We start from the raw sequence: 15,277 nt of genomic DNA, 5'->3' as shown, positions 1-15,277 counted from the left end.
GGGCCTTTAAATAATCAGGGTCGTTCCAGTAGGTGTCTGGGCGATGCTGTCTGCTAGATACGGGTGGGAGAGCCCGGGCCCATCCTCTCCACCGATCTCCAGTCCAGGGCCCAACGGTGGGAGGCTACACTTGACCCTCCCTGGATCACTTCCTACCCTGGCCCCCGCTGACTGCACCAGGAGTCAGAGTCTCTGCCCTGCACCCCCAGTCACTGCTTTCTGTCGCAGGCTCTCCTCTGGTCAGTGTAATGAAGCCTCCAGCAAGGTGCCCCGGGACAACACTTCGACTCTCAGAGCTGAGAGTCTGCCCCCCTCCATTGCCTGCCCCCTTCAAAGCTGCTCTTCTCCCCTTCTGAAGCCTATCCTTGCGCTGGTGGCGTGGCTGTCTGGGGCTGTCTGGACCCAGAGCAACGCCTTAACTCCCTGTGTGGGGTTTGTTAACCCCCTCACAGGCCCAATCCTGCTAGGTCTGAGAGCTCGCAATTGCCATAATGCTGATGGAAGATGAAGGGGCTCAGCACCATACAGAACTGGGCCCGCCAAGCTTTATAATCATTCTCTAATTTCCCACCAAGATGAGCCTCCTCTCAGAGTCCGTCCATGCTGCTGCTGCTTCTAACTCCCATTGCTTGGAAGTGGGTCCACTGCAGGTTCCCCTCTCCCTGCACCCAGGCACTGAGACTGCCCTCTTGCCCTCTGCAGCACTCACCCCTGGTCTTAACCTGCCTGCAAGCAAGAAACGTAGCATGAGCAGTTGGGTTTTCTGCAGCCTGAGGGCTCACCAGTGTCGAGGCTGTTCTAAATTAAACTGTGTTGCTCTCAGGGACCTGCAAGCAGCAGCTAACGTGTCAAGTGGTTCTTTCTGCAGGTGGGAGGGGACACCAGGTCCATAAGTCTTGGCCAACGTCCATCATTGAAACAGAGGGCCGCCTGGATTCAACCTCAGGTAGAGTATCCTGACCTGTGGGAAGCAGTACAATGCAGGGCTAGCTGCTTCTTTCTCCTGTGCTACTCCAGTCTACATCTCCTAATGGGGCCAGGCTGGGAGCAGAGCATGAGAGCTAACAAGAGATTTGTGTCTTAATGTTTCTAGTTTAAAATAAGTCTATATACTGCAGATTACTACTCTAGTCCCAGCTTCTGATGGCAGGCGGCTCAGTAGAATGACTGGAGAACTGGAACGTCACCGCTACATCACTTCCTCCCAGCAGGAGGCGCTGTAGAGGACAGACTGGGTGTGCTAGCTCTGGGGAAAATTCACAGCTACTCTAAAGCCATCCTACCCTAGTAGGCATAGGACTTGGTTGTGGGCCACACACAAGTTCATAAGAGAAACTGTTTCGCCACTAATTGTGCTCTATCTTGTGGGTTGTGTTTCGGTAGGTACATTTAGCCAGAAGTTCCAGCGGATGTCTTCCAATGGCACCGTGTCCTCTAATGAAGAGCTGGATGAGAAGGATGAGAACGCGGCCTCGTTTGAACAGAGTACGTGATGGGGGCGGGGTTCCACCATGCCTGCGGCTCAGTACCCAGGCAGCTTGACAACATTAAGATGATAGTGACTTCCCTTGACAAAAAAGATTGACCGAGGACAAGATTAAGATGGTGTTTGCTTCAAGGTCACCAACATAAGGCAATGGTCCAAATTCATCCCTGGGGTATGAATTCAGCAAAGTTACCTGGGAATTAATTGGTTCAGATGTCGGTACTGCCATAGTCTGAATGCTATTGACCGAGGCAAAGATGAGGGACCAGGTTCTAATCCCAGTGACGCTGGAGTAATTATGGAATAATTGGAGTCCAAGGAGTGACATTAGTCTGACAGCAGATTGGGGCTGACACTGTACCACGAGAAACTGTAAATCTTGATATTGCCCAAAAGATGAGATTAAGAGCTGAATCGTACCACATGTCCCCAATACGTGGAAATCTCTCCACCACTGCCATGGATTTCTTAGCACTTTAACGCTCTGAAGGTGACTTCAAGAGTTCCATGGGGGCAGCGGGGGAATCAAATATTACTGACTACTGAGCCAGTCAGGTCACTGAGATTTGCATATGCAGTCTGATTGGTTAACTTAATACTAGACCAGTCAATACTGTTGACCTTGGAAGAAACAACAGAAACGCATTGATTTGTCACATGACTACTTTCAGCCAATCACTGAGCTAGGATTTCCTTGCATGTAACAATCGAAGTCACTTGGACATTTGCTAAGAGTCTTCCAGTTGACAGGGAAACAAGGCGACTGGGAGCTGGTGACTAAGTGCTTGCTGCCATGGCGTTTTCAGAATGGTGATCTGGGCTGTGTCTGATCCAGGCTTGCTGCATGTTTTCCAGACTCTCTAACCCACTGTCCCCTCAGAGTTGGGGGCTTTGGATCTTTATTGCTGGTTATCTCACACAAAAATAGGAAAAGGAAGAAAGGTTCCCCAAAAATGTCAGCTCCAAGCAAGTGATCTGAGGATTGAATTCAGCTTGGCAGGGGAAAGGGCTGGTGGCAGAAAGTCTCCCATGACTGCTGCATTATGTGTTTTCGTATCACCTTCTGGAGACTCTGGCCAACCTGCCCTGGAGATTAGCTCGCTGTCTGTGCTGCTAGGCATTAAATCAGTGGAGGATCAGCTAGAAACCAAACTGGTGGTGTCTTCTTCTCACCTCCTGATATAGGAGGAGAGCACAGAAGAGATGGGCCATGAAATCCCCATGGATGATCATGGGCTTAGAAAGGAAGGAACAGGTTTATTTGACCCATATTACTCAGAGGAGCCGACTCTAAAGCTGAGGCCATAGGTTACCCGAGACGTGACTGGAATATGGACATGGCCAGTTGATTGACTGGTCCGTTGGAAGTGTTCCGGGGCTCTGATATCACCCTATGCCAGCTCCTCTTGAGTCACATGGATTTTGGATGGATTTATTCTTGGTTTGCCTCCAGGCATCAATGGGATAGCCCCTGAAATGACGGCTCCAACGGGCCCATTCCGAAACGTGGGTTTATCCAAGGCTGCCCAGACCCATCGGCTGAGAAAACTTCGCACCCCTTCGAAATGCCGGGAATGCAACAGCTACGTTTACTTCCAGGGAGCAGAGTGTGAGGAGGTAGGGAGCGACGGGAAGCAGGCCTGGAGGAAGGGAGGGGTAAATGAAGTATGAACCTGCAAGCGTTTTGGGTGACAGCCTCTAACTTCTCACATATCTTCATTCCACAAGAGTCTCAGCTGCTGGACTGTGTTTTTGCAGCTTTGCACCTGCAATGTAAGTCCTGTTATGCTGAGAGACACTGGTGGATCCCAAAACCTCTTTGAGACTGAATGTGAACACACCATTCAAGTAACATAACTGTCAGGAGGAGTTAATCAGCACTGTCCTCCTGCATCCCACTCAGACAAAAGGGAGTTGTGAACCCACCGGGGAGCTTGGACTGAGGGGGCAGAGGTTTAGCTGAGTGTTGTTTGGGTTTGGTGTGTGTGTGCATGTGTGGGAAGGCAGGACACACAAAACAGGGAGAGAGGTAGAGGCAAAAAGCAAGAAAGCCATGCAGTAGCCCAGGGGTAGGCAACCTATCGCACGGATGCCGAAGGTGGCATACGAGCTGATTTTCAGTGGCGCACACACTGCCCGGGTCCTGGCCATCAGGCCGGTGAACTCTGTATTTTAATTTAATTTTAAATGAAGCTTCTTAAACGTTGTAAAAGCCTTATTTACTTTACATACAACAAAAGTTTAGTTATATATTATAGACTTATAGAAAGAGATCTTCTGAAAACGTTAAAATGTATTACTGGCACGTGAAACCTTAAATCAGAGTGAATAAATGAAGATTCGGCACAGCACTGCTGAAAGGTTGCCGATCCCTGCAATAGCCTGTGAGCACAAAGCAACCGTGGGAAAAGCTAGAGATTGAGCTTTTGGGTCTGGTGTTGGCAAAAGAGGCTTGGGGCTGTAAGCTGAGAATCTGTCCTTTTGTTCACGGTGCTGCCTGCACTCGGAGAAGCAGGACTTTGTACACTCCTTGTAACTAAACCAATGACATCACAGAAATACCAGACTCCATCAGCTTCTGCTTACAACTGGAACACAGCCAGGGCCCTGACACCTTTGATGAGCCACTGACGTCAAAAAGGGGCAACAATCCCTTAAATCTCTATGACCTTGATGTACTGATGTGCAAGAGATCTTAACTTCAGGTGCAAGATGAACCTGCAAAAACGGAGGCCCAGGGACAGCTCGGCTGAAAATCTCTTAGTGTATTCCACAGGGCAGCTGCTTCCTTGGCCCGCTGCTGGGGGGCTGGGGAAGTCCCTGCCTACCTCCTCTCCCTTTGCTTTTAGAAGAGATGGGTTCCCTTGTGTTTTGGGACATGTTCAGGCTACGGAATGGCTTTGGGTCAATCCTAATAGAAAGGCAATTGCCAACGCATCCAACTGTTGCACTGCAGCTGCTCCTCTCAACATAGCTGTTAAGCACCTCTGTTGGAATGCAGTGCATCTGCTCTGAGTTGACACTCTGATGTCTCCCAGGCAGGGGTTTTCCTCTCAGTCTATGCAACATGGTGGCTGTGCCTGTGAGTGGAAGCTTTATTCACCGTAGAGTTGTCTGTCTCTCTCCCCCGCCAACCATCTTCCTGTCTGTTCCAGTGCTATTTAGCCTGTCACAAAAAGTGTCTGGAGACCCTGGCCATCCAGTGCGGCCACAAGAAACTCCAAGGGAAGCTCCAGCTCTTTGGCCGGGATTTCACACAGGCATCTCAGAGCAGCTCGGATGGCATCCCCTTCATTATCAAGAAGTGTATCTGTGAGATTGAGAAGCGGGCTCTGAAAACCAAGGTGAGGCACTCTCTTTCTGCCCTGCGGCCCAATTGTGCTGGGCTCCCTGCGGTGGCTCAGACTCCCCTTGTACCCTAGAAAAGGAATGGCTGGTTTGCTCCTTTCCCAGCACGGTTCTGGATCCTGCAGTGAAAACATCAGACTGCTTCTAGAGAGGTCTAGAGTGCTGGGAGTTAGGAACTCCTGAGTTATAGTCAGTAGCAGAGCCAAGATTATCAGCCACCTTGGCTAACACACCTCCTGGGTCACAGATGGGGAAACTGAGGCATCAAGTAGCAGCACTTGAGTTTGATAGCTGTTACATAACTAACTATTACTAACTTAAGATCAGCCATACTGGATCAGACCAATGGTCCACTCAGCCCACTATCCTGTCTTCTGACAGTGGCCAATGTCAGGTGCTTTGAAGGGAATGAGTAAAACAGGCAATCATCGAACGATCCATCCCGTCATCCACTCCCTCTAACTGCCAGAAGTTGGCTCGGGCTACCCAGAGCGTGGGGCAGCATCCTTGCCCATCCTGGCTAATGGCTATTGATGGACCTATCCTCCATGAACTTAACCTAATTCTTTTTTGAACCACGTTATGCTTTTGGCCTTCACAACATCCCCTGGCAAGGAGTTCCACAGGTCGCCTGTGCGTTGGGTGACGAAGTACTTCCTTTTGTTTGTTTTAAACCTGCTGCCTGTTCATTTCATTGGGTGACCCTAGGTTTGTGTATTATGCGAAGGGGTAAATAACACTTCCCTATTGACTCTCTCCAAACCATTCATGATTTTACAGACCTCTATCCTACTCCCCCGAGTTGTCTCCTTTCCAAGATGGATAGTCCCAGTCTTTTGAATTGTTGTTTCTAACCACAGAATAAGGCATGGGGCAATAAGCCCGCTGTGCTGGGTGAGCTAGTGGTGAAATACCCCTCTCAATCTCCCTTTAACCCCATGTCCCCCTTTGCAGGGCATCTATCGAGTCAATGGCGTGAAGACGCGCGTGGAGAAGCTTTGCCAGGCATTTGAGAACGGGAAGGAGCTGGTGGAGCTGTCCCAAGCCTCCCCTCACGATATCAGCAACGTCCTGAAGCTCTACCTGCGACAGGTAAGAAGTTCCTGACCCGCCAGGATTCTCTCTGCACTGTGTGAGGTGGAGATTCGCCAAAGAAAGTTGTTTCAGGGATCATACCCAGCCCCACTGGGTCACCTCTGGCAGGAGGAGTTCGGCCACAAACTAGAGTTAAACTCTATATGCTGGCTGGCCCATGCCAATAGTAGAGACCTAAGGTACTGAAATCAGGGATCCAAATTCAAAGCAGGCCTGCAGGAACCGAAAGCAGCATTGCCAACGTCAGGGATTTTATCCTGCTCTTTAAGGAAAAAACACCAAAGTCCCAACTCTTGAAAGAAAGGAGTTCCCCCAAAACCTCAACTTTCATCTAAAGCAAAAGCAAGTTTGTAGCCCTTTAGGAACCATACCTTGCTCTGAAACCATACGGCAACTACAAAGGCCCCCAAATCTATTAGCTGCTAAACAAACACAAAATTCCTGCTTTATTTTGGGGGCGGGGCGACTCAGGATTTTTGAATGCTTTACAACACTGCTGAAGACATTCCTTCTAGAGGCTCTTTGGCAGCCTGCATGCAATGAGATCATTTCCTGGTGGACAGGTGCCCACACTGCAGAACTGCCATGGCAGCTGCCAGTGACCCATTTGCCCCTTCAGGGGCACGCCACAGGGAGAGATTTCGCCCACGCCTAGAGGGTGTCCCTCCAAGTTAGAGATAAGGCATGTGGTTGGGGATGGATGGGCAGGGGGCACATTGTGGGGGATTCTTGCCTGGCCACTGCTCATACTGGGCCAAGGGTAATTTGCAAGCTTCATTCTGTGAACCCAGCATTAGACAGACGGACAGACAGACACACACACATCCTGCAAGGTTAGTTCTGGTGCAGGGGCTGTTGTTCGTGCCTTGGCGTTCAAGGTGCTTGGTACCAAGGACTCTCCCAATTCTCCGTTGGCCAGGGCCCCAGCATGTGAAACTAGCCCTTTAAAACGGGCGGCCCACATCCTCAAACAACAGATGCTACAAGGGAGAAGGGGGAGCAGTTTGTCTCTTTCACTTTAGACTGTGGGTTTGGTAAACTCACACCTGTTAACTCCTTAGAGGCAGGGTTTTATGGACTGCCTGACACGAAGGCCAGACCTTCTCCTAGCCTCCAAGGGGGCAGGGACTCTTTGAGAGCAATGGAACTATGGCAAATTACGGCAGCTGAGGATGTGACCTGCTGCCTGTACAGCAGGCAGGGCAGCCAAGCAGGGGAAAGAGAGACACCGACCAACGTTAGCCTGTTTTCATGTTCCTAGTTAGAGCAGCCTGAAACCCAAGCCAAAGCGACAGGAAGTCTTCATGATTCACGAGACAGGAAGTCTTCCTGTCATCATTCAGACACACCAGAGGGCGCGGCTCAGTGGTTGCTGCTGAAGGTTTGAAGCATCAAAATTCCCTGCAAACAGACTTTTGAATGCCAACAGCACTGACGCTGCCCTCTGGCCTCCAAGGCGGCTAAACTGAATTCTGTGCAGTCTGCAAACCAAGTTCCTGTTTGCTCCCCAGGGCCTTTAGCGAGCCTCCCCCAAAACGTCCTTGGCCAAAGTCTCCTCTCAGCATTGCGCAGCGGGTTGCCTGCTCAACCCCCGAGGTGGCTGCATGGCTGCGGTGCTCAAGGCCTGTAGTGCACTGGGAGGGAAGGTGCTAGGTAAATCCAAAGTTCTGTGATAAACGAGTGTATAATTTACAGGAAAAAATGGCAAGATGGGGCTGAATTTACATGGCACAGGGGTAAAGCCGGGTCTCTAATCACCGAGTGCCCAGCAAACAGGGGGGCTGAGGGAGAGATGCCCTCTCCTTCCCTCACTGCATTGTGGGTAGCTCAGGAGCATTTGGGAGGTTTCCTTGCCATAGAAGTTTGCTGCAGAAAGGAAGAGAGTTTTCTCGGATCAGTGAGCTAGGACTGGGAGGAGATTCAGGAAGGAGAGGACCACCCTAAAGGCTAGGGACATCTGTTATCTGAAGTTGCTTTACAGCCTTGGCCGTGGTGAGCTCTGAGTCTGTGCATTTGCCTTCATGGAGCCATCTCCCCCGTCTGTTCTTTCTTGAAGCTACCAGAACCCATCATGCCCTTCCGGCTGTACAATGAACTCATGGGGCTGGCCAAGGAAAGCCTGCAAGGTGGGGGCGAGACCAAGACCAAGGCTGGGAAGGGAGGTCCCGAGCTGGTGGACAAGGGAGCTGAGACGGACAAGATGGTGGTGACATTGGTGACAAAGCTAAAGGAACTGCTGAAGGAGCTTCCCCGGGAGAACCTGGCCACACTGCAGTACATCGTGCAGCATCTGAGAAGGTGAGGAGGGGTGAGGAGAGCTGCAAGGGGGGGGGGCGTCATTAGTAATGCTGCTACACCTGCCACCACCTCCCTCCCTCCTTGAAATGGGAGGGCGGGGGTTAATGTCAACCTCACCAAAAATGGAGGCTAGGTCTGAGGGCAGCAGAGTCCTCTCCAGCACTAGTGGGGGGGATGCGGGGGTGTCTCTCCTCCCATATAGAACTGTCACTCCCCCGCAGAAGTGTGATTCCTGCCCCACAGGCAGAGTGTCTCTTGTGCTGCTCGAGTTCCATCTGTCCCTCCGTCTGTCCTCCCCTTCAGGATTGTGGAAGTAGAACAGGACAACAAAATGACCTCGAGCAACCTGGGCATTGTCTTCGGGCCAACGCTGATGCGCCCCCGGCCCACTGAGGCCACCATCTCCCTGTCCTCGCTGGTCGATTACCCCCACCAGGCTCGCATCATTGAGGCCCTCATCATCTTCTACTCAACCATCTTCGAGAACAAGGCGGCCCAGCTGCTGGCTGGCTCTGACAAACACGCTGAGGATGCCAAAGAGAGGACCAGGAGCTCAAGCCAGGTGGGAGGCCCTCAGAGTAGAGTTCCAAGTCCTAGAATTGGGGTGGGGGAGCATTTATCTAAGGAGACCTTCTATTTCTGCTTGTACCATTGGGCCTTTTGAGGCCAGCAAGAGGAATGAGGACAAGCAACAGAGGAGAATGTGACATGAACGGGTTTTAAAAGGAAGGGAGAAGCAGCCAGCGCCCCACAGAGGGAGCGGAACCGTCTCTCTGACCTAGGGCAGGCCACTATCAGAAGGGAATGGAGGGAGCTGAGTTGACCAGGCCCTGCATGCTGCAGGGAAGGAAGGAAGCCTCCTACCTATCTGGCATCAACCAACTTTTCAAAGTATCATTTGTGCCAAGCCAGAGAGCAGAATTTTGGCCAGGATTCAGCCAGCTGCCTTTTCTGGAGGCAGGTTCTCAGGCAGCCCTTGTGTCGGGACACGCTGCCCCGCATTGTGTTTAAACACACATGTACCAGATGCTGGGTAGTTGTTATTACTAGTATTACGTTAGTATCTGGAGGAGGCCCCAGCAAGGATCAAGGCCCCATGGCTGTACAAACACAGTGAGACAACAGCTTCCAGTCTAAGTAGACAAGACAGGAAAGGAGGGGAAGAAAGGATGGATTATCACCTCCATTTTAAAATACTGGCTATCGAGACAGACTGACCCAATGATGCTTTTGTTCCTCTGAATGGGGTTTCATGACCCATTTCCCTTATACCCAAGAGCCAGGTAAAGGAGTGTTGTGATCTGGCTTTAAAGGACCTTAATTTAGGTTGAGAGCAGCTGAGTGTTGCAACAGCTCCTTTCCCCACCCCATTTGTTCACCTTGCTCCTCTTCCACCTTTCCTCCAAGGACAACGAGCCCCCAGTTCCACACAGCAACATCCCGTACCTCGAGGTGCCCTCGGAGAAGGGGGATTCCGATAATGCTGACCCGTACGGAGGTAAGTGACAGCCACAGGCAGGCCCTGCCCTCCCCCTAATGGCCTTAAGACGTTCCAAGGATGCTGAACGATGCAAAGGTAGCTCCAGAGTGTTGTTCACCTCCAAGCTACCAGCTCCAAACTGGCCCAAGGTTGAGAATGACCAGACATTACCACCAGTGAATTTCATGAATCTTAATGGGCACGTGTCCAAGTTGCCATCGAGATTGGCTGAGCCCATGGGTCATTCTCAGCAGGGAGGCCAAGGACTCAATGGACAAAGGATGACAGAGCTTCACCCCTAAGAGGTGGCCACTGGCTATCAGGGAACACTGGCAGAGCTCATGCTGCATCTGGCCAGTGGAAAGAGCCCGTAAGGCCCCAGTCTTGTTGATCAGCATCTCTCATGGGCAGGGCTTGCACTGTGAAGTTGCCCAGTGTAGACGTACAAGTCACTGGTCTCAGCTCAGCCCTCCCACCCATTCTTACTGCAGAGCAATCTCTGCTCTGCTGTCATTTCCATCACAGCTGAACGGATAGAAACCTTGCCACTATAGAGAAAATTGCCACTGAGACCCCTTGCGACCAACAGGGGGTTGATTCGGGGGAAGTCTCTCTCTAAAAACTGTCCAGTCTGGCAGTGCCCATTTTGCAGGGAAAAGGGGGGGAGCAGTAGAGACCCAGGGCCACTGATGGTAATACAGGGGTTAACATAAAAACCTTCCCCATCCTGGCAAGAGGCTCTGCTATACCAGGGTCCTGCTAGTCCCAAGGGGTGGGGCCGGAGGGTTATAGAAAATCACGCGTGTCCCGCAGAATCTGGCGACCGCTCGATAGATTCCGACTCGGAGCTGGAAGAGGGGGCGGAGCTGCCGGTTACAGACGAGGGAGCCCCGAGGCAGCGGCTGGTAAAGCAAGGAAGCGAGACCAGCACGGACGAGGCTCAATTCTGCGACGACGCAAGCGAGGGGCAGCTGAGCAGGACCTGCAGCGTGGGCCAGTCGGACGCAGAGTGCGCCTCTTCGCTCCAGCCCAGCCCAGCTGGGGAGGAAGAGCAGAGCGACCCGGAAGAGGAGTCCGCCTCGGAGAGGGACGGCAAGGCAGGCCAGCAAGAGAGGCCTCTTTCTGACTGTAACACAAACCAGTCCAATAACACGCTGCTGGCTGAGCGCTGTCGGGGGCACCAGCTGCTGCCCACCGTTCAGCTACGGGATGGCATAGCAGTGAGGTCGGCCAGTGAACGGCAGCCCAGGTTTGTCTAGGCCACCGTGCAGAAGCTACGCACTGGACAATGAGGCGGGGTGGCTGACCAAACAGGCTACCCGCCCGCAGCTAGGCAAAGGGTGATGCTGTGCATATTCAGGGAAGGGAGGGGTCCAGCACAGCCAAACCTCAGGGAGCTCACAAGGGTTTCGTATGCTGGCTGCAGACAGTAGAGTCACCTTTATCTAGTGACTGGAGCTCCCATACAAACCCCCTCTGCATGGACATTCGTCAGTCCGACGACGAGTTGTCCTTGCAGTACCAGCGCCTCAGCTAGACAGGAACTAGAACCATAAAGCATATTCCTTTGAAAAGAGGAGTCCAGTGAGGGTGGATTTGACCTTGTCCTGCTGGATGGGGAAGGGATCCAGACCCTTGCTGTACCTATGCTATGCTGCCACAGCAGGTTTAAGCTCAACTTTATTTAAATAGCTCTTCAAGAAGAGAGATGCAGCTATTGACGTGTCTAATCCGCTGCGGCGGTTACTGAAAACTCCAGCTCCCCAGGCTAGGAAGGGAGGCCAGAGCGCTTTGCGTTTAACCAACCTGTTTTAAGAAAGCAGCACTATCTTTCCACTCAAGTCTAAGCATGCCAGGTGGCAGAATAAATCTCTTATCTTTGTATGGAGTGGAAGATGCCAGAAGGCTTTGTACCATGGAGATGCACAGCCTCTGTGGTGGCAGATGGCAGACAGGATGCTACGCAGCAGTGGGAGTGGCATGGACAGCTTTCGGGCAATTGCCTACCACAACCTCGCCAAGCACCGATAGCTGCTCAGTAGAGGGGGGAATAAAGTTTCTAGAGGCAGGTTTGGCAGGAAGGTGGAAGTCACTTGTCCTCTTGTATAACTTGGGGGGTGGGGAACTTCATGTATTGGGGCTGTGGATTCCTGCGTGATGCTCACAAAGGGCACAAACGATTATGGCCGACTGTACCAGACATGCCAACTGCAAGTGCCCTGCAAAAACCCGGGCACTCCTCTGAAACCTAGGACTTCACGAGTGACCTACCTTTCCACACTCAGTTTATTGACGGTCTTTCTTCTGCTTGGCAAGATCATAGAGGACGCTGCGTGAGTGTGGCTGGCTGTTCCTGACTCTCTGCTGTGAATTAGTGCGGAGGGTACCACGGGGCAGGCATGTTTTCCCACCTCTAATTCCTTTGGATCCTGGGCGCTCTCTAGTCCTTCCTGCAGTTTCTTCTACAAGCGGCCACTACCCTAACTGGAGCGGTTTTTAAAGGTGCTTGAACTGTAATTTCAACAAAGAATGGGTTCATAGTGCTCACAGGAATGGAAATCCATGATGCAGACGCAGTCACTCCAATGGTGCCTCTTTTTGAGAGCCTGACGACTTGCCCTCTCTGCCTCAGTGCACAGGACAAGCTGCCTTCACTGGGACAGGAGCTTCCTGAATTGAGCTACTGGACATTCCAGTGTAGGGGGCTTTTTAGATGCCCTGTCAACATGTGCCCAAGGACACAGCTGGCAAAGGAGTTTAAGGGACTAACCAGAACCAGGTATGATGGCTTTAAAGAAACGCAGGGATTTCCATCACTGCAGTAGCAGAAGAGACTGAACTTGCAAATAGATTTTAAAACAAAATAGTTGAAAATCACTTCCCCTTATTTCCCACCCCAGCCTGTCCTCAGGCTTCCATGTTCCTCTTGCAACTGTTGAGAGTGTTGCTAAACCCTGTAAGCGAGCAGGGAGCAAGCAGAACAAACAGCACCAGATCCACAGCCAAGTTTAACTCACCTGTGCTGGTGGGATCACATAAAGCAGTCATGTGGCTGTACTTCAAGCCACCGCATGCATGTTACTCCCCAACTCTGAGCACCTGCTGGCTGGTGTGGTCAATCATTGCTTTCGCCAGCCCACAAACTGTCATTTTAAGGGTACAGTGTAGTGAGCGGAGCTCAGGAACTCTTATTTGAACACCGTACCTCTCCACCCTTGAGTAAGTCACTTATCCCTCTGTAGAGCAGGGGTACAAGTCAGCTACCTCCCAGGCCTGTTGTGAGGGTTATTAGATTCAGCTGAAAACCAAGCCTTCCTGCAGGATTCAGCTTTCAGCATTTTGTATTCAGTCAAAGCAGAATGCCTGCCATCACCCCATGGCGTGCACATAAAGCTCCCACTGTCACTTGTGCACAGCAGGTCATGCACACTCATCACATGGGCAAATTCTAGCTGCTATACTTCCTGCTTCCCCGCCCTCACGCTCCTACCCAACGCTGTTCAACAAGGGCAGGCTGCATTTCCTAACCCAAGAGCGCCATTGAGACTAGGCTACAGGCCAAGGCTATTTAAAAAAAAAAAAAAAAGCCACAGCAGGAGCCAAAGCTGCTTTCTATGACTTACACACAGACACTCTTCCTCAGCAACTTATGGAATCATCTGTCCCCGTTGAGAGAACAGGCTTCACCACTAGAGGTCATTACGCACACAGTTCACAGATTAAGCAGACAACCTGCAGCAGGTAGAGAACTTTGACACTCTGGCCATGTCTACATCTAAAATTTTGCAGCGCTGGTTGTTACAGCTGTATTAGTACAGCTGTATAGGGCCAGCGCTGCAGAGTGGCCACACTTACAGCAACCAGCGCTGCAAGTGGTGTTAGATGTGGCCACACTGCAGCACTGTTGGGCGGCTTCAAGGGGGGTTCGGGGAACGCGAGAGCAAACCGGGAAAGGAGACCAGCTTCGCCGCGGTTTGCTCTCGCGTTCCCCGAACCACCCTGCAAACCGCAGGGAAGGAGACCTGCTTGCTCGGGGGTTCGGGGAACGAGAGAGCAAACCGGGAAAGGAGACCAGCTTCGCCGCGGTTTGCTCTCGCGTTCCCCGAACCCCCCTGCAAACCGCAGGGAAGGAGACCTGCTTGCTCAGGGTTCGGGGAACGAGAGAGCAAACCGGGGAAGGAGACCAGCTTCGCCGCGGTTTGCTCTTGCGTTCCCCGAACCACCCTGCAAACCGCAGGGAAGGAGACCTGCTTGCTCGGGGTTCGGGGAACGAGAGAGCAAACCGGGGAAGGAGACCAGCTTCGCCGCGGTTTGCTCTCGCGTTCCCGGAACCACCCAGCAAACCTCAGGGAAGGAGACCTGCTTGCACGGGGTTCGGGGAACGCGAGAGCAAGCCGGGGAAGGAGACCAGCTTGATTACCAGAGGCTTCCTCAGGTATGCTGGGATACCTGCTTATTCCACGGAGGTCAAGAAAAGCGCTGCTAAGTGTCTACATTGGATTACCAGCGCTGGATCACCAGCGCTGGATCCTCTACACCCGAGACAAAACGGGAGTACGGCCAGCGCTGCAAACAGGGAGTTGCAGCGCTGGTGGTGCCCTGCAGATGTGTACACCTCCTAAGTTGCAGCGCTGTAACTCCCTCACCAGCACTGCAACTTTCTGATGTAGACAAGCCCTCTGAATCCACTGGGGCTCTAGTAATCTCAGGCCCACATCCTCACAGGGGTTTAGGCTCCTGACTTCCACTGATTTCAGTACGAGGAGCCTAATATACCTCTGGGGCTCCGTCCCTTCCCAGGAGAGGCCACCAAATCAAGCCACCCTTGGGCACAGCTACTGAATGGATGGCTACCTCACAGGCGTGGGATGGTGATTACATACTGCTGCCTTATGAAGGATGGAATAAAGAGTTTGTCGTTCAGCCCAATGTTAGAGACTCCAAAGCTAAGAGGCTCAATAATCATTGAAGCAAGTGGAAAGAACTCGGGAATCTGTGATGCCTGGAACGCTCCAAGACCCAGTTAAAGGAATCCCAGAACAGTTTCTTCTGGGTGAAGAAATACAGCTGCTTGTAGACCACAAGCTGGTTTGTTTGTAACTGAGCTGGATGATTGCAAGACTCCTGACTGCATCGTTGTTCAATACAACAGTTACGTTTCACTGCAGCTTGTTTCCATCAGAGGAGAAGGAATCAGAACCGCTTCACTACATTCCTGTCCTACTGCGAACCCTGGGCATATAGGGAGCATTGGGTAGGTGCACAAGAGGGAATGGAGTTTCTGTGTTCTGAGTGCTGTGTTTGTGCTTAGCATAGTGCCAGGCATCCTGTGTTTGTATATTGTTCCGCTGCGAGAGATGGAGCATGTTTATTTGAATGTGAGTCACAGCCTTGCTGCACACAGATGTCTTACTTCGTTTGTGCTCTATGTAAATTCATATGCTTCAAAGAAATAAAAATGTGTTCAGATGATCATTTCCACGCCTGACAGCAATGTGCTCAAACCTCCCTTGATCAGCTCTGCTGTGCTAAGGAGAGAAGACTGAGCTGCCATCTTCATGACCAGCCTC

General features: G+C 51.8%; 1 protein-coding gene across 3 annotated transcripts in view; it reads left to right on the top strand.

Moving 5' to 3' along the window:
- Positions 1-13,331, top strand: part of ARHGAP45 (Rho GTPase activating protein 45) — a 43,275-nt gene extending 29,944 nt beyond the window's left edge. For all 3 annotated transcript variants that reach the window (XM_030540175.1, XM_030540174.1, XM_030540176.1), the window contains 9 exons: positions 869-946; positions 1,384-1,485; positions 2,940-3,103; positions 4,642-4,830; positions 5,789-5,926; positions 7,986-8,227; positions 8,531-8,789; positions 9,635-9,725; positions 10,521-13,331. In XM_030540175.1, the coding sequence (XP_030396035.1) occupies positions 869-946; positions 1,384-1,485; positions 2,940-3,103; positions 4,642-4,830; positions 5,789-5,926; positions 7,986-8,227; positions 8,531-8,789; positions 9,635-9,725; positions 10,521-10,966 (1,709 nt within the window). In that variant the 3' untranslated portion in view covers positions 10,967-13,331. The remainder of the gene's footprint in view (positions 1-868; positions 947-1,383; positions 1,486-2,939; positions 3,104-4,641; positions 4,831-5,788; positions 5,927-7,985; positions 8,228-8,530; positions 8,790-9,634; positions 9,726-10,520) is intronic.
- Positions 13,332-15,277: the final 1,946 nt, after the last annotated feature.

Source organism: Gopherus evgoodei, chromosome 22, assembly GCF_007399415.2.
Source record: "Gopherus evgoodei ecotype Sinaloan lineage chromosome 22, rGopEvg1_v1.p, whole genome shotgun sequence".
Taxonomy (NCBI): Eukaryota; Metazoa; Chordata; order Testudines; family Testudinidae; genus Gopherus; species Gopherus evgoodei.
This window is presented reverse-complemented; position numbering and strand designations above follow the sequence as displayed.